The 18570-nt window shown below is 38.3% G+C and overlaps 1 protein-coding gene across 2 annotated transcripts in view; it reads left to right on the top strand.

Moving 5' to 3' along the window:
• The window catches only part of LOC106935367 (sodium/calcium exchanger 1-like), a 108697-nt gene extending 90409 nt beyond the window's left edge, over nt 1-18288 (top strand). The window contains exons 12-17 of one of the 2 annotated variants that reach the window (XM_015015801.1): nt 1466-1572; nt 5165-5289; nt 7170-7199; nt 7677-7776; nt 8579-8851; nt 13617-18288. In XM_015015801.1, the coding sequence (XP_014871287.1) occupies nt 1466-1572; nt 5165-5289; nt 7170-7199; nt 7677-7776; nt 8579-8851; nt 13617-13996 (1015 nt within the window). In that variant the 3' untranslated portion in view covers nt 13997-18288. The remainder of the gene's footprint in view (nt 1-1465; nt 1573-5164; nt 5290-7169; nt 7200-7676; nt 7777-8578; nt 8852-13616) is intronic. The other variant, XM_015015802.1, reaches the window with a different exon arrangement.
• Nucleotides 18289-18570: the final 282 nt, after the last annotated feature.

Genomic DNA, 18570 nt, shown 5'->3' with positions numbered 1-18570 from the left:
TTTGTTAAAACTTGGTTATAAAAAGGCAAATGCTTTGTAAGAAAATTATGTTGGTAATAATTTTACCCTGTTTACAAATTAAATCTCTTTAAATGCATTCATGGGTCAAATTTGTATCATTTTTTAAGTGCAGTTGGGGGCCGCAAAAAAATCAGTCCAAAGGCCACAACTGGCCCCCAGGCCACACTTTGGACACCCCTTTTTTACATCAACTACGAGATATTTGTAGTCTTTTATTTAAAGTATTCAGAAGTTTTCCCAGCTTCGTTGAGATGGTTTTTTCGTCTCTAGACTCTTTTCCCTGTCCCAACCAAAGCCTCTTTAGGGCTTTAGATTGAAGATGTCAGGAAACTGTCTGGTGGAGGGAAACAGACAGAAATGACCCTGCAGGATCTAAAAAGTGAAAAAAAGATGTCAAATATATTCATTTTAAACAAATGAATAATGAATTGTAACAGCTCTTAAATTATTTTCTATTCTGATGTAAGAGTCCTTTCACTGTGAGCATAAAGATTTTGGACTGTCGCAAAATGCAAAACATTGATTAATTGCATGATTAAAATGAGCTTAATGATTTCCATCATTTTGATCATTAATCATTTTTGAAGACCCATTTTGTTTACAGAAACATCATAATCCATTTTATTTATGGTTTTGATTGTGTGTGGGTTTTTATTTACATTTTATTTGTTGTTTTTTGTGTTTTATGTTGGAATGTCTTCCAGCTCCACTGTGTAGAGAGAAAACTTGCATCGTTATGCCTTTAGCAATAGATTATATGAAAATGGTCTCAAAATACAACAATATTATCGTTTATTGCAATAACTTCTGGGGCAATTTATCATCCAGCAAAATTTGTTACAGTGGCAGATTTAGTTGTGGCTTTTTCACTTTGTTGGCCCTTCAGGGCTTCCGTAAAACCAAACATTTGGGGTTTTTCTTCATCCATATTTCAGTAAAGATCCCATTTACGTCTCACCAGCTGGGATATTGCTGCCGCTGTGGTTGGAGCCACTTTTTTGCTCATCTTCACAGCTCTCTCTTTTTTCCCCACTCTACTTGTTAAGGTTGGGTTTCTGCACACGTTTTTCCCAAAGTTCTTTGCGCTGCGTTTTAGTCTTGGCCTCAGGGTGACTCTAATTGAAAGCACATCACAATGGCTGCTGAGCTGAGCATCGCCATGCACCACAGCTTCAGAAAATAATCTTTCAGGACCCGGGAGTCAGATATTAGCATACTCAGTACACAGTATCGAACTGTCAACATGAACCTGAGCCTTCAGTCTTTTCTGTAAAGCGACCTAATGGCTGCTAAACTAGAGAAAATTAGATTATATTCTTAATTATTACTTAAAGTTGTGTGATCTGAAGAGACCTCTGGCTGCTTCTTAACTTCTTCTAATGATGCTGAGGGTATAAATAACATGCATTCACTGAACGTGCTTTTTCTGTCCTCTCATTAACAGGAAGGTCATTGAGGTGAAAATTATTGACGATGAAGAGTATGAGAAGAACAAAACCTTCACCATTGAGCTTGGAGAGCCGGTTCTGCTGGAGATAGGACAGAAACATGGTGGGTCTTCTTCTCTGCCTGCTTTATACTGAAATAATAAAAGTGTTTTTTAAGCATAGAGCAAATTTATCACTTAGAAACCCAGTCCTTTATTGATTATCTGAACTCTGATTAATTTTGGAAACTGTTTTAACGCATGGCAGAGATGGATTGGACAAGATTTAACAACATTTTTAAATAAAGAGGGGAATTCACAAACTAATGCAATCTCCTCAAATTTAATCTCCTCCAATTTAATTGTTTTAGTGTCCAATTGTGTTTTTTCCTGCACTGGATTCACAAAGCAAATATCACTAAATATACACAGACTCAAACATCCTGACCAAGTCAACCACATGCAGGCAGTTTTAATTTGTGAAAGACAGAAAATAATTATTTTTCACTTTAATTAATTTATCTACAGATGAGAAACAAGTTAAAAATGTTGGTAACACTTTATTTGAAGGGGGTTGAATAAGACTGTCATGACACTTTCATTAACATAACAGCTGTCATGAACATGAATAAGCCTTCATGAATATTTATGGCTGTTGTCATAAAGTGTCATTCAGTAAATTATGACACTTTTAATACAAAGTTGACATTATTCAAAATGTCTTTATGACAACTTGACATTAACCAAGAAATCATTACTGTTTAAACTTTACCTTTAATAACATAAAGTTACCTAATTTTTAAAGTGCAATCAGTAATACTTTTATAACAAATTTATAACAGTAATGATTTCACCCCCTTCAAATAAAGTGTTACCAAAATGTTAGATGTGTACCGATGAACCTTTATTAGTTTCAAAGCTTGTAATTTCAAAATACAACCATTAGCAAATATTGAACATACTTTTTCACTAAGCCTATATTTCTGTAATAATTTTTATTTTTATTTAGTCTGATGCAACTAAATCAAGTCTAAATGATTAATTTAAATGCATCATTGTAGATCTGCCGTCTAGTTTATGTTACGTGTACCCACATTCAGCTAATTGCTCCTTGGAGGTTTTCATAAAACCTCTAGACCTGATTGTGAAAAGAAGGCTGCTTCCTAAAATGTACTTTTATTTACCTTGTAAGAGTTTATTACGGTACAGTAATATCACTGACAAAACTCAATCAGCTTTCATAAAACATGTTTTTGGCCATAAAACATCACTTTAAGCTAATGCTACACATGCTGCAGATGTAGGGAAGTTAAATTACTGATATAAAATTAATCACTCATTTAGCTCAGACACAAGAAAAGCTGATTTTGATGCTAATTATTGTGGGTAAACATGCAGCAGCAAAAGATTGAACTAATTGACGTGTTTAATCACAATCAGCAGATATTTTTGCGCTGACAGAGGGGAATGTAGAAAGTGCAAATAATAATCATAAAAACATTTTCTTACCAGAGAAACCTGATGCTGAACACATACCCAAGATGCTCACTCCATCATATTTCTATGTTTCCAGTAAGAACCACACATTATTTCAAAATATTAATGTTAGAAAGGTGTCGTTTTGCTTCTGTTGGTCCAAACAGCACATTGTTAAAGTTTTATTTAATTAAGCTGCTTTGAGAAACAATAAGAAGTTAGATTATGACACATTAAGATTATTTTTAACTTTCTGGCTCTAAAATGAGTGGAAATGTAGTTTTTATGCTCTGCACTTGGCACCATTATATCTTTAAAATATTTCCAGTTGAGTTTTACACGTAGCATCAATTAAGCTTACCACAGAGTGAGCATGGCGGTAGAGTCTTCCTCTGGTGGATTACAGGTTCACAGTCAAGATGTTGGACAAGAAGGAGCAACAGCCTGGGGCGCGTTTCATTACAGGGGAATATAATTAGCTTTACAACACGGTTAAAGAACACGCAGTCTGACATTTAAACACGCCACACGCTTACTGTAACACATGCTCCGCTTTCCAATTAGAGCAGGAAGACACAGATAGCAGCTCCGGCAGCGATTGTGCAGCCTGAGCGAGGACACGGGCGTCGTGAAGGAGTCGAGCGGCTAACGATGCGACAGGTGGTAACGAGGTGATAGGAAGGTTGGAGAGTGCTGAAAGTGTGCGTCCATTTGTTTCTGAAGTGAAAAGCCTTCCTGAACAACCTGGGTTCCCAATGAGGGATATGACAGCCAATAATAAAACTCATCTTCCCTCTGCAGACTTCATGCTTTTCAGTGATAATTCCCACTGCAGCGAATAAATTAAGGATGGTGAAAAGGCTGAATAATACATGAAACGTCTTCAGCTGCTGCGTAAAATCGGACAAATCGCAAGAATATTTGACAAGACAGCAAAGCAGAGCTTGACAGTTTAATGCCAATCAGTAGCTTGACTAACTTGCTGGTTTTTGGAAATAGTTTCTCAGTTGTCTAGGATATTTTTTGCCCAGTAATGAAATGTGCAGAAAGGAAACTAATAACAGAGAAAGACACCTTGTGGTATCATGAGGTTTGCATGATTTAGGACAGGGGTTCCCACACAGCATAAGCTTCTGGTCAGAGAAAAACACCTTTTGCAAAAAACCCAACACTATGTGACAAAATATGTAAAGAAACATTGACTCAAGGGGAAAAGAAATTCAATAATTTTAATTCATTAATTTAGCGTAAATGATGCCTCATACTGTCTGATTTTAATTTCCTGTGAATTTTTAAAGGTTTTTTTTTGCTGTTTTTTGGAGTTGTGTCCTCCACAGCAGGGCTACTGAACCGTTCCTTCGGTCGTTTTCTTGTCAAAAATGTTTTCAGGTTCAGGTTTACTTAAGTCACAGCATGCATATATGTGTAAGAGTTTTATTTTAACAATATTATAAATGTGAAGTTTGTCAAAATTTTATTCTTTCAATTTATTTTGTTTAGTCAAGTTTTTTCTTGTTGACTAAAGAAAAAACTTTAGTCAACAACAAAACGCCAATAAATAAGACATTTAGTGGTGTATTAAGCGCTGTAACTGCTCCTGGCAGTTCGTGGTTACCATAGCAACCAGTAACTGACAGCTCCTCCCCCTTTTTTCTGTTGCCGTTGGTAACAGAAGCTTCTGGACTAAAGTTGACCACCAACTTGATTTCTTCTTTTCTTAGAATAAGTACAGTGAACCTGAGTGAGTCTGTCGTGAAGCAGTCGACCTGAGACGAACATAGAAGGGCCACATCTGTATAAAAAAAGACATCAAGTCTAAGAAACGTTTAAAAAAAGAGGGAGACAACACAATATGCCAGAACAACATCAAATATAAGTCCATTCATGATAGGAAGAGTTCCTGCACTGTATTACTACCAACATCTGTAACATATGGATTAATAAAATTAGAAATCTGCCAATTATCCCCAACAATCAGATGTGAATCCATCTACCTTGTCCTGGATTAAAAGGAGAAATCACGGCATCTTCCATTTCATGCTAACTAGTGATGCTAGCTTGAGGTACAAAGCATCTTCATAAATTTGACTGGCAGCCAATCAGAGAGATGAGCATGGCAAATAAACTACTTTAACTTATATTTTATCATAAAGACTGAAAAACATTACATTTTATAATGAAATATAATTAAAACAATTATGTTTTGACTGCTGCTGACCTATGACCCCGCTGTTCACCCAGGTGACTCCAACGAGAACAAACCGCTGGTGGGAGCGGAGGAGGAAGAGGTGGCCAAGATGGGCTGCCCCAGTCTGGGTGAACACACCCAACTGGAGGTGATCATCGAGGAGTCCTACGAGTTTAAGGTGAGTGTGCGCTGGGATTAGCCTTTATAGCCAAAATATGCAGGACAGTGTAAAAGTATTCATGCTGCTTCGACTTAATGTGACTTAACAACACAAAGTCCTGCAACATGGTGAAGTGGAAGAGGAGAGAGTGAGCATCCAGTTGCTCTGTGAAGACTTCAGCGGTTTGTCAGGATATTAGAGAATAAGGAAGAGCAATATTTATATTGTGTAACATAAAACAATATATCAATATTTTAGCATCTGTTTAAGCCATTATTTTTGATCATTTAAACTGCAAAACGGTCATTCAGATCAGGGCTGAAATGATTAAACGCATTACCGTATTGTACGCACTATAAGGCACACTGTTAACAAACGGTCTATTTTAGATATTTTTTCATATATAAAATTAACCGAAACAGCCATAAGTCATTCAAAGAACAGTACGTATTTCTCAACGACGCTCCTGACTACAGTAGCCGTAATGTAGCTAAGACATTTTGACAGAGCGCTGTGAGCGTCGCGTACCACACAAAATCACTTTGAGGTCAGTAAGCACAACCTGAATGATTCCTTATTGATTCACTAGACGGCGCTGTTTTACTCCAAAAGAAAATACAAGGCGCTCCGTCGTTTGTTGATCAAATTAAACGCTTTTAAGTCCGGATGATTTCTCAGTTACTGTAATAATTGTACATTAAATTAATCATTAACTGGAGTATACATACTCTAAAAAGGTGATTTTGTGAAAGAACAATTCATTCAGAGCAGTAATTAAGCAAAAATGGTACAAAAATATAAACATAAGATTTATAAAGAACACTTTGTAAATATGTTCTACCTAGAACTCATCAAGTTGCAGTTTTAGCTTCACCTGGTTCAAATTCTTAAAAAATAAAATGTATTAAGCACCTTTTTCTATCCAATTATTGATTGGTAATCCAAAAAACAAAAAAAAAGTCAACATTTATCATTTGCTACAAATGAGCAAGTGTTTACTAAAGCAATGCTCCATTTTAGGCAATGTCTTAATTAAAAAGATGACTTGTGTGTTTTAATGCATTTCTAATATAGGAAGGGCATACATGAAAAATCTGAAATGTGCAAATTGAAATGAACTAAAAGGAGTGTGAACAAACCTTTTAGTGTCTCTAAGTGCAAAGAAGTTGGAGACAAACTGAGTTTTAGGTGCAGTGAAAACTCCAACTCAGGGAGGATGAATACAAAACCACTTCATCTTCAGATTATTTATCCAAATAGATTGAAAAACTGGTTTTATTTTCCTTCCAATTCAGAAATATGCACCACTTTGTGTTGCTCTGTGACATGAAATCCCAATTAAAAACATTAGATTGTGTGAAAATGTGCTAAAATTATACGGTGTGAATACTTTTTCAAAGACTGTAGATAGATGATAGTAAAAGATTTGATTGTCAATCTCATAAATCTCGGCTTGTTGGCATGTAATGGACCATGCAAAGTAATCCTCTCTCCTGAGATGTTATTAGATCAGACTTCCAAAAGGCTTAAAAACCTTATTAATCTTTTTTTTCTGCAAGATATCAGACTCTGAAAAGTTGCTGGTCGCTCACTGATCCAGGACATAAAAACCTGCCAGCTTTCCGCTCAGTTTCATACATATTTCACCTTTCTGGATGTAATTAGTTCAGAGACGGCCCAATGGTTAAATAATCAAAGCATGGATCATTACAAGTGGCATTTCTTGCAAGCAGCTCATTGTCACCGTTTTTCACTGTGTTGCTCCGTTTTCCACCATTTTGTTTGATTCTGATGTGACTAATCATTTGTGTACTTTCGTTCACTCATTTATTGTGCCTCATTTGTCCATTTCTGTTGTGTGTGTGTGTGTGTGCGTGTGTGTGTTTATGCATGTGTAGAAAGCAGTAAATACTCTTCTTACTGATAAGGTACCTCTCTCACGTGCATGCAGTGCTCGTTCTTCACTTGCTTGTTGTCTTTCATATTTTCCCTACAAAACACAAAGTGATTAATTTCAGATTTTTCTTACTTGTATCAACAAACATGTTTTACTTTCAATGCTCCCTTAAACACATGCAGTAAATCCTGCAGGATTTGACTGAATCAGGATATTTTACTTTCCCATTTTCCCAGCTGCTGTTATCTTTCAGCCCAGAAGAAAAGCCTAGCGGCATGTTTCTCGATTTCTAAAACATGGCATGTGTTAATTAACACATCTTGCACCTCAACATCTCATCAGTGTCTAAATATACTTCTGCCACTTGGGTTGTGAATTTCAGGACTTGAAAACAATATTTTTCTCTTTGTGTGTGGCTGCGGGTGAATCAACAACTTGGGGTTGTGTCTTTCTTGCTCCATTTGGTGTGTGTGCTCTTGCATGTGTGCTCCTGTGTGTGTGGATGCAGAACACAGTAGATAAGTTGATCAAGAAGACGAACCTGGCCCTGGTGGTGGGAAGCAGCAGCTGGAGGGAGCAGTTTGTCAGCGCCGTTACTGTAAGCGCAGGTAATACTCACCGACTACAGACACATTCAGTTAATTACTACGCAAAAGCCCATTTATTTTAGGAAGTTTATCACCAAGTGAAACACATAATATAAACACTTTTGGATTAACTTCTAAGATTTTGTCCTTATTACATTTTCTGGTCCAGTTTCATTCAGATTGAGTAGCTGGTTTTCCTCTAAACATTTAGTGGTAGCCTCAACCGCCTCCAGACTTTTGTAAAGTATCTACAAGATTAAACTCGATTAAATAGTCCGGACACGACAAAATTTAAGACCAGTGTTTAAGGCAAACATATTTTATTTGATAAATGTTAGTTATTTTATTGCCTTAATTTCAGGTAGATGAATTTAGAGAAATAATGACTGCAAGGAAACTGTGGTGTGCTTCCTCAGATTTAGATGAGTTGGATAATAATCCTCTTTTGCTACTGCTGTATCTGCTAAAGTAGGCCAGATTATGCTACTGTATGCTAGCTTATTTTAGCTCGTTGGAGCTAGTGTTGCTGCTAAAACTTCAAGGTCAAAATGAACCAGTTAATTATACCTGAACTCTAAATAAGAGCACCAGGTGGTGGCATAGTTAGGATCGAATAAGGAAATGCAAGTCTAACTGGGCTACCAACTACAGCTGGAGTATTGGTATTACAGTAAACTAAACTAAGCTAATTTCAAAAACTGAAATAATATGGTCAGTGTTACTGAGTAACCTACAGTTAAAAAGGTTTATTGGCTGTAATTTCACTGTTATAGGAATTTTAGTTCATGTCTGACTTGTATTTAATCTCCTGCTTCCCCTGAAGGAGATGATGACGAGGAGGAGAGTGGCGAAGAGCGGCTACCCTCCTGCTTCGACTACATCATGCACTTCCTCACCGTGTTCTGGAAGGTTCTGTTTGCCTTTGTCCCACCCACGGAGTACTGGAACGGCTGGGCCTGCTTCTTCGTCTCCATTTCACTGATCGGCGTCCTCACTGCCGTCACCGGGGATCTGGCATCGCACTTCGGCTGCACGGTAGGACTGAAGGACTCCGTGACGGCCGTGGTGTTCGTGGCTTTGGGGACATCGGTACCAGGTGAGGCAGAATGGCATCGCTGTTTTCATTCAGTGTTTGGAACCTCCTACATTTTTGTTTTAGTGGTATTAATTAATGAATAACCCTAGTTATTCTCAAAGTTCTGTCTTCCTTAACTTAGTATTTATGCAAAGATCCTTTGGTGCTAGAAGTGCAGACAAAGAAAAATTAATTTGAAACTTTCCAAATCTAAATGTTTATTTCTTTTATGGTGTTTTCACACCTGAGCGACTCAATTCTATTGGGGACCAAAGTTGCAACTCTACAGTGTGCCAAACAATCCAAACCCTGTAAATCAATAGTTCCCCTCCTCGCCTGTAGAGGCGCTGCAACAAGAGCCACCAAAGAAAACTACACAAAAACCTCAGAAGAAGACAACTTAATTCTTCAAAAGCATAAACAAAAATGCAGTACCACCAGATTTTAGTGGTTGTAGGATTTTCCTTCTGTCTTTGGCAAAAGTCCACAAGTCATTTCTGCTGCTAGCGCTAGACTCTTGCATTTGTTTCAGCTGTATTTACCCAGAATACCCTGCACTATAGTCCGCTTCCTGCTTTTGGAGTGTTTGGTCCGCTTAACGTTCACATATATATTCAAGCCGCACCAAAGTTCACTTCAACCAAACAGAGACCTTTTAGGAGGAACAGAGTTCAATTACGCATTTCCACCTCCCCAAATGAACCGGACTTTCTAGACAAACTAAACAAGGTTGGTGTGAATGCAGCCTTATCATCTCAAATAAAGAGAATAAGTAAATTCAGTAAAATACAGAAGAACTGGACCAGCTGTACCTTCTACGTATGAAAGAAAACAACTTCCAACCACATTCTTGCATTGATCCGTTGAGTCTGTAACCTCATAAAATGACTTTATGGCGTTAAGGAAGGAATTATTTTAGATTAAGTCAACAAAAGAACATATCTCAATGGCAGCATCAGAACCGTTGATAATCGACAACTAAGTCCAAAATTATTCAAACCTGACAATTCACTAAGATAATAATCTATTGTTACTTCAGACTGGCTGTGGTGCCCCGAAATGTTACTACTTTAAGGGTATTTAGTTAATAGAGACTATAAATATAACATAGTACTTAGAGAAACAGGAGGTGTAACACAGGAATAAAGGTAAAAATGGATTTTTGTGACATTTTGTTCAGTGTTTCTCCTTCTCACTCAGCATTGTTGCTCTGTTTAAACAGACACCTCTGAGTTCTGCGTTTCTTCCAAAGTTTACCTGAGACAGACGCGCCAAATGAAAGAAGTGCCCGTCGTTCCAGCTGCCCGAACAGGGAGGCTGAAAATCCAATCTGAGTTGTAAAAAGCAGACTCCATCTCAGCCTTCAGCCTGAGCCAGTCTCCACCCGGAGGGGACGGCTCGTCCCCAGGCTTTAATTCAATTCCCTACCTCATTGCTCTCGCCAGCGAGTTTATTGTTGCTGCGCCGTATGAGTTATAGAAATAGCTCAAGCGGTGCTCTTCCAGGTGGCAGCTTTGATGGCGTGCAAGGGAGGTTTCTGAGAAGTCATATCCAAGTGAGCCGCTTCGACAGCCGTGCTGGGACTGGAGACGTAAACACGGATTTGCATCTTTTCTCGCAAAAAAATAAAATAAACCAGTAATGGTGATTAATTTACCCTCTAAATCTTCTTTTTTCTGCTTTGTCTTACATGCAGGATCGCTCTTGCATATTCGGTCTTTCCTTAGCTTCTGTTCTTGCCCTGATGCCCCATCTGGAGCAGTTTGTTATTGTGACATGCTTTCTCCTGTCTCCTTCCTTTCCCTTTATTGGGTGTTGTGTATCTGCTATTGGTTCATCCATCATTTTGACCTGTGGGCTGCAGAACTCTGCTTGAAAAAGGTGATTATAGCTTCCAGTGGGAGAGTTTGCTGCCGTGCTCAGGGTTGTAATCTTCCTCAACACTCAAGCTCTCAACGTTTTTAGCCCTGAACTCTTCATAAGGCATTATTGCCCTGGATCATTATTATGCTCAGCAATTATGAGGAACATTTACTGTAAATTTGCCAGTTCAGGGAATGATGGAGCAGTTTTGGACCAGAACGTGGTTGGAGAGCGTTATTGTGCTCATTTGTAACCATTTGAGTTGTTCGGTACAGGAGCACCAGCACTTTAAAACTGGACCGTTTAGTTCTTATTGGAAAAAAGATAAATAAATAAGAGAATAAGAGATTCCTGGTGCTGGGAATTCTGAATTGATTCAGAAATTGATTTTAATCTGCTCAGTTTTTTTTTGCAAATGTATATTTTGAATTATTCTTTAATATTTTTCTAATTAAGAAAAAGCAACTAAGCTAATGTAATAGTGGTAATTTAAGCTGCTGAATTTTAAGCATAAGCCTAATTATACCACATTTTAACTATAAACTGATTACATTTGATAAAGTATGGAACATTGTAGAATAGATTTAAATATTGTTGTCAATTACATAATTTGTATAGTTTAAACAGAAAAAAAATTGTTTCTAAATCGAACCGTGACCCTAAAAATCAGAATCAGATTACTACAAAAAAAGATTTGTATTTCTATTTAAATTACTTTTGTGATCAAAGTAATAATGATTGATTCTTCTGACAATTAATTGAGTAGTCAGATAAAATAAATGTGCATTCTGCAGATTTTTCAATCGACTACTTGGTAAAAATAAAAACAGAAAAGTGGAATTTGGGAGAAAATAAAACAGACTTTTGGAAGTAATAAAATGGATAAAGTTAAACTAAATTACCTTTCAAGAGATAAAAACGTTGCATATCAATATGTAAACTAAGCATTTAAACGGATGCCCACATTAGTTCATAATTCACTTTGTGAAAATTATTTATCCAGGACGAGATTTAATGACATGATAATTTGGTGTTGCTGGAGTTCAGTTCGTATTTCAAACAGAAAAATTAATTACGACACCATTACTATGTTGATTCATCGTCTACCAAACGCAGCAGCAGCTTTCACTGAGATAAATGATTTTTAATGTGCGAGAGCCTGGAAGCCATCATTATCCGACTGAGGTGAGCGATTCCTCTTCTTCGATAAGGTCTGAGCGAACTCCGTCTGTTTTGGGGCCGGTTTCGCTCTGCAGTTTAAACTTCTCCCACCCGAGCGTCAAAGCACACAGAGATTTCACCAAAAGGATTACAATTCACTCTCTCTGGAGGGTGGTTTTCATGTTGGGATATGAATTTCAATTAATCTCAGTGACATTTAAATGAGAAGCGAGACTCATGGCAGCAGCCAGACTCTAAATGGGAATAAGCCGATGCGGTCCTGCAGTGACTGGCAGCCGTTTCCCTGGTGCTTCCTGACAGCCGGGCTGCAGGCTCTCAGCTTTTGACACAATTTCAATCCGATGGAAAAGCTTTCTCCTAGCCACCTACACCCCTTTCAAAGAATGTGTTACTTTGTTTTTGCACAGGATGGCATCGGAATACAAATATGGATTGCAGTAAAGATTACTCGGCACATTTTAACCAAAGAACCAGAAACCCAAAAGTGATTCCTTGGTAATTTGGGACACTTGAGACAAGAGATGAGTCAAAGATTATTCATGCCAAGTTTAAAGTACCCCGTTAGATTTGACTAACAACCAGAAGTAAGAAGTCCAGACAGAGTTTGATCTGAATCTGATGGAGAATATCAGATTAGGGTGATCCAACAGAGTCCAAACAGTGAGTGAAGGAAGACACATCGGACAGCAGTACAGCAGACTCTGATGGCAGCAGTGGTTTGGGTTTGCTTGATACCAAGTGGTTGACGTCGGCTCATAATTTGTGGATAGTTATTGCAAAATAAAAGCACCTGATTTCAATAAACTTGATCTAGGGTTGGTAATTCTGTCTTATGGATCTTCAAACCATTCACTCTGTGCTTAGTGGACTGATACCATTTCAATCATAGGACGCCATCTTAAACATATCCAGCAATAGATGCATCATATGTACTAAGTTATGTAAAATATGACTTTCTAGATGTTTAAATCGATGTTTTCTGACGATATAAAATCCAATTTGCAGATGAAAACCAAGTACTCATCAATAAGAGTATAGTTTTGGCTGCAAGATCAACCCTCAGGATCAAATTATGTTTTCTGATTGGAGAGCTACTTCATGTAATTACAACTCTTTGACAAATCTCTTTTTCTCCTTCAGCTCTAATGGGCTCACTTGTTAAATTAATAGTCCGAAACATGCGGAGACATTTATGGTTATGCAAATGTAATCCTACAAAAACTGCAGGGTCACTGCATCACTCTGCTGTTTGAGTGGTTGCACAACATACAGTCCTCAAAGCACCCCTCACTCTTTGTCCTAAACAAACTGCTCAAGAGTCAACATAGTTGAGTTTATTGAGATTTATTTTTAGCATAAACTCGCCTCAACTTAGTTCGCATTCAATAGATCTACTGGTTGGAACCTTGGTGCTCTACATACTTTTTTTTTTTTACCTTCATAAATGTTTTCAACTTCATAAATGTTTTTATGAAGGTAAAAATAATGTATTTAACTTACTTGAAAATGGTTTCAGAACAACAATATTATCGTTTATCACAATAATTTCTGGGACAATTTATCGTCTAGTAAAATTTGTAATCGTGGCAGGCCGAATCCTGACACTGAACGTTTGGTCTATACTGGTGGTTTAATTTATATTTTTCCATTCTTGTTTGCATTTTACATCTTCAAATAATTTTCTATAGACCACCGACTTAAGTATCGATTTTTTTTTATTTTTTTTTTGCTGTTTTCTCAGATACTTTTGCCAGTAAGGTTGCAGCCATCCAGGACCAGTACGCCGACGCCTCCATCGGCAACGTGACTGGCTCCAACGCCGTCAACGTCTTCCTGGGTATCGGTGTGGCGTGGACCATTGCCGCCATCGCCTGGCGCTCTAAGGGCAAGCCTTTCAGGGTGGACCCAGGAAACCTGGCCTTCTCCGTCACCCTCTTCACCATCCTGGCCGTGGTGTGCGTGTTGACGCTTCTCTACCGCCGGCGACCCACGGTGGCCGGAGGCGAGCTGGGCGGGCCGCGGACTTGCAAGTTGATAACGTCGCTGCTGTTCGTCTCTCTGTGGCTAATTTACATCCTGCTGGCTTCGATGGAGGCCTACTGCCATATACAAGTGTTTTAGAAAGAGACCTGACTGGTGCGGAGGAGGTGGGAAACCTTAAGACTTTATCTGAAAATGGATTTCATGTCACTCAATTATGTTTTTTCCCTAAATAGAATGAGTGTTCACCCTCGTGAGAACCAACAGCTCCCCCAACAATGTTGAGACTAATTATTTTCATCTTTGAAAGAAGCTCTTTGAACCATAAAGGCCCTCCAGTGTATCAAGGAAAACCTTGAAACGGTGTTATCATCAGAGGACTGTTGTTGTTTCACTATAAAGCCAAACCAGCTGCAGAGAAGATAATCAGCTGAGCTTTGAAGAAAGAAGCAGAGCTGAGAGGAAGGACGAAGGTCAGCGATAAAGCTACAAAAGTCAACAACAAAACCAGAGAGAAGAGCGCGTCGTGCAGCAGCCGAATGAAAAATGATGGAGAAAAAGGTCAGAGATAAACTGAGCTGCAGGAAACCCCGACAGCCTTTCCTCTGTCATTACACCTCCATGGAAAATGAATACCCACTGAAATTATTTTTACATTTTCTCACATTACAAGCTCAAACTTTAACACTTTTTATTTTGATTATATGTGATACACCCACTCAAAATTAAGTTTTATATAGAAGTTAAATCACACTAGTACTCCAGTCACTGATTGAGTAAGTTCTGACGTATTTATTTATTTACAGGGTATTCGAGTAAATGGGGTAATGTGCATTGCATGCTTTTCAGATTTAAGTGTGCAACAGATTTGAAATCCATGTATTCTTCTAGTTCATCTTTTCTATTATTTTGTAAGATCCCACTGAAGTTTACAGTTGTAGTGCGACAAAATGTAAAAAAGTTCAGGAGGTATGAATACGTTTGAAAGGCTCTGTGCTACAGAGGAACAGTGGATCATCACCCTTGACTTCTAACTTTTATCGCCTTTTTCCTCTCAATACACTCAAAATGATGGGGCCCTCAGGAGAACCTGCACAAAAACCTGCCGGCGAGACGATAAATTAACACTCTTCTTCCTCTTATTTAAGGATACACTGTGCAAAAATAGTCTCATTATACAAACCCTCCTGTCCTGATCGTCCCCCTGCCTGCCTTATGTTCCCCATCCTCGCCTTACGTGTCCAAAAAGAAAACTCGACGTTGTGACAAGTCGCCACCATCAAACCCGCTTTTTAAACTCTTCCCATGTCCCCTTTTCCTCATCCCAAAACACATTTTCTACTCTTTTCAATGGCGTCACGTGTTGATGTTGTTATCGTGGAATTGTAAAAACAACAACAACAAATATACAAAAACAGAACGACAGAAGAAAGATGTCAAGAAACGCAGAGTGGAATAAAAGCCGAGCTGATGAGGATGTAAAAAAGTACTGAGCGCTACACATTGTTACATAAAATGTTTACACTTTGAAAAACAACAAATCGAACTATAGCCAATAGGGGACTTCCGTACACCAGAAGGACCAATCAGAATGAAGGATCGTACAGACTGTGATCGTGACGACAACTGTGAGGGAAACGGTGTAGAAAAATCCAAACTACGACCATAACCAGTGTTTCTATTTGTACATGATATTATCAGAAACCTGTATTGATGTGTGTGGGACATGACTGGTATTTCATTTATGTGAAGCCTCCATCTTTGTGGGAACAAGTTTGAGAGAGTTAAAGGGAAAAATACAAGGCAGCTGAAGAATCACGTGTCTGTTCTGCATATCGGAGCGTTTCTTTGTACCAAACTATAACAAATTGTCACAAATCACTAACACACCCTTTTTAAACTGTGCAGATTTACTTTTTAAACTCTCCAATGTGCCGGCAGCTGTGGTGAGTACAACACTACAATTAAATGTGCTAAGTGATCTGCTGTGTTTTTATGGGTGAATCTGTTTGTTTTGCTTTTGTGAAATTGTTTTAAGCCATATTTCATGTCAAATTAACTGTTCTGACATCCACGTCTGTCTGGAAAAGAAGTGTTGAAGCGCAGATTTTAGATCGTCTCTTGCCCAGAAGCGTGTCTGGAACCAGACAGATGGGACGGCATACGGTCGGTTGACGCGGATTATTAATAAATTCATTCCCTTTGTTAAACCACGTTACGGAAAGAAAAAAAACGCAGAAACCAAGCCACTTTCCTCCCAACTGAGGACCATGCTGCCTGCAGACTTCAAGGAAATAAACTTTGAACCCAACTAAGACAGGTTTGCAACGCTGATGAGAACCAGCAAAACTTTGAAAAGACCAGCAAGAACAATGTTCAGCAAGCATAACTGCATGTATAACAACCCATTTCCTTTAATTTAACCATTTTTTTGGCAGTAATGAAGGCAGAAACACATCAAATTATTCCTAAGTTAAAGGTCGGAATAGAGTAAGAGGACCTGCGTCACTTCAAGCAAAGGCTACGCATATAGTGGTTGTAAGAGAAGTTAGGGATCAGCAGTGAAAAATTCTCTGTCTCATTTGGCTCAGACACGGAGAAAAATGTTACTGTTACAGTTAATTGTCTGTAAAACAAATCATTTTCTTACCAGATAAGATATATACCTCCGACAACCAGTGAAATACTCCATAAAATCCAACATTTGTTTTGTTGGACAGTCTTTATCATCTTCTTTCAGAAACTATATTTTGAGCTGATCAGGAAAACAAAAAAATATTGTTTTTGTCTCAGAAACAGCAGGTACAATTTTAGTTGTCAGGAATGTTATTGCTTTCTAGAAACATCGATGGTATCCTTCACTTCCAGTAAATCCCAGTTCAATCCCAGGTGGACTGGGGAGAATATTTTTAGCAGAGTGAAAGAACAAAAGAAAAAAGACAAGATGTCCAAGCGTGATCAGTGTAAAGATTTTGCCCCCAGCAGTTACATTCAGGGTTTGTAGCAGACATCAGGGTGTCCAACGTGTGCCGTAGGGACCTTTTGCTGTCCCAGGATTAAATTTGTAAACAGAAGATAAAGAAGTCAAATTTTCCCCTTCTTAATTCCTAATTAAGTAAAAGTTATTATTGACATATTAAAACTATCCTACAATGGAAAACATTTGGTGAAAGTATTCACTTTTAATAACAACCACTCTCTTTAATTTGATAATTGACAAGAACACATCTGTCCAGTAACGTTTATATATGTTTGAGATTTTAGGTTTTAGAAATGGGTATTTTTGGCCATCAGAGTACTTCTGACACCACTGGCCTCCACAGTCTAATTCCTGTTTATTTCTTTATCATGTCTTTAGTCCGCCATTTTTAAGTAAAGAGGCTGCTAGGGACCCCCACACCACCAGGGGGCCCCCAAGAGCACAACGCTAGCATGATAATGTATGTACATTGAAAATAACATTGAATTATACAAACTAAATACTATTACACATGGAAAACGATTTCTATATTATTTTTACCATTGTTACAGAAATGATAGATTAATCTCTTCCTGCTGTTGCCATGATTGGGAAAATATAAGATATGAAACTTGTTTAGTGTGTTATTTTCAAAGAGTTAAAATGATATGGCACACTTAAATACCACTCTGGATTTCAAAATCTCACTATTTCGTTTTAGTTCGTTACTCCTGTAAGGTTAAAATCAATAGCCATAATAACACCGGCACGGCGTAAACTAGTTACAAATGATGCTAATGCTAGTAGGTATGTTACACAGAGTAGCTGAGGAAGAATATAATCATGTGGTGTTGACCAGCTTCAAATAAAAACCTGTTTAGGGCCCCAGAAAGGCTTTGGCCGGCCCGGTCCTCAGTCTTGTTTGTAGCACTGCTTGTTAGCTTGTTTGTGTTTTTAAAACATGACTTGCTGATTGGCTGCTAGGCCATCAGTCTGGCCAGACGCTTTTTCTCAATGACTTAAGCTTCTGTAACCGGTTAAAGAAAGAGCAGGCAGCAGGATAATAATGCTGCTGACGCCACGGGGTAAACAAGCAGGCTGAATTAGAGAGCCTGGCTGTTTAAAGGTTGGTAATCGTCGCTGGAGGACAGCTGCATGTTGGAAAGTGAAGAAATGTAACAATATTTCTGTCCTCCTGCCTGTTGCTTAGCTACCAGCTAAACCGAGTCTACGGGACTCTAGCTCCGTGTCGTCGTTCTCTTTCATTATCCGTGTTTTCTGTTCCTCTATCGAACATTACCGTGTCATTTCTCATTCAGTTATTCTCTCCGTGAAGCATACGTGTGTGTTAGGGGTTTTTTTGTCTGTGAGAGCTGGTGTTGTAATCTCCTTACCAGGACTTGCCCTGTGTCTTTGGCAAACATCCCAAACACGAGATTAATGAATGCGAATACCAGCCTGACCCACAGGGGGGGAGGAGGTTATAAATTGGATTATCTGTGTATATGTGTGTGAGTACCTGCCAAGTAATATTAGATTTGTAATAAATCTGGCTGTCATTCAAAACTGAGAGTAGATCTTAAAGTGTTGCTTTTTATTTTACGCTGAGGTCGCCGTCTCTTCGTTCGCCGCCGTCGTGTTTACGTACGTTCATAAAACGCTGAAATTTGTTTAAAAAACTGAAACAATCAGAGAAACATTTCTCAAAATTGAAGAAACGTTTCATTAATATGGTTCAAAGTTTTCTGGCACTTTG

Source organism: Poecilia latipinna, unplaced genomic scaffold, assembly GCF_001443285.1.
Source record: "Poecilia latipinna isolate Pla-1442-1.1 unplaced genomic scaffold, P_latipinna-1.0 Scaffold1955, whole genome shotgun sequence".
Taxonomy (NCBI): domain Eukaryota; kingdom Metazoa; phylum Chordata; class Actinopteri; order Cyprinodontiformes; family Poeciliidae; genus Poecilia; species Poecilia latipinna.
This window is presented reverse-complemented; position numbering and strand designations above follow the sequence as displayed.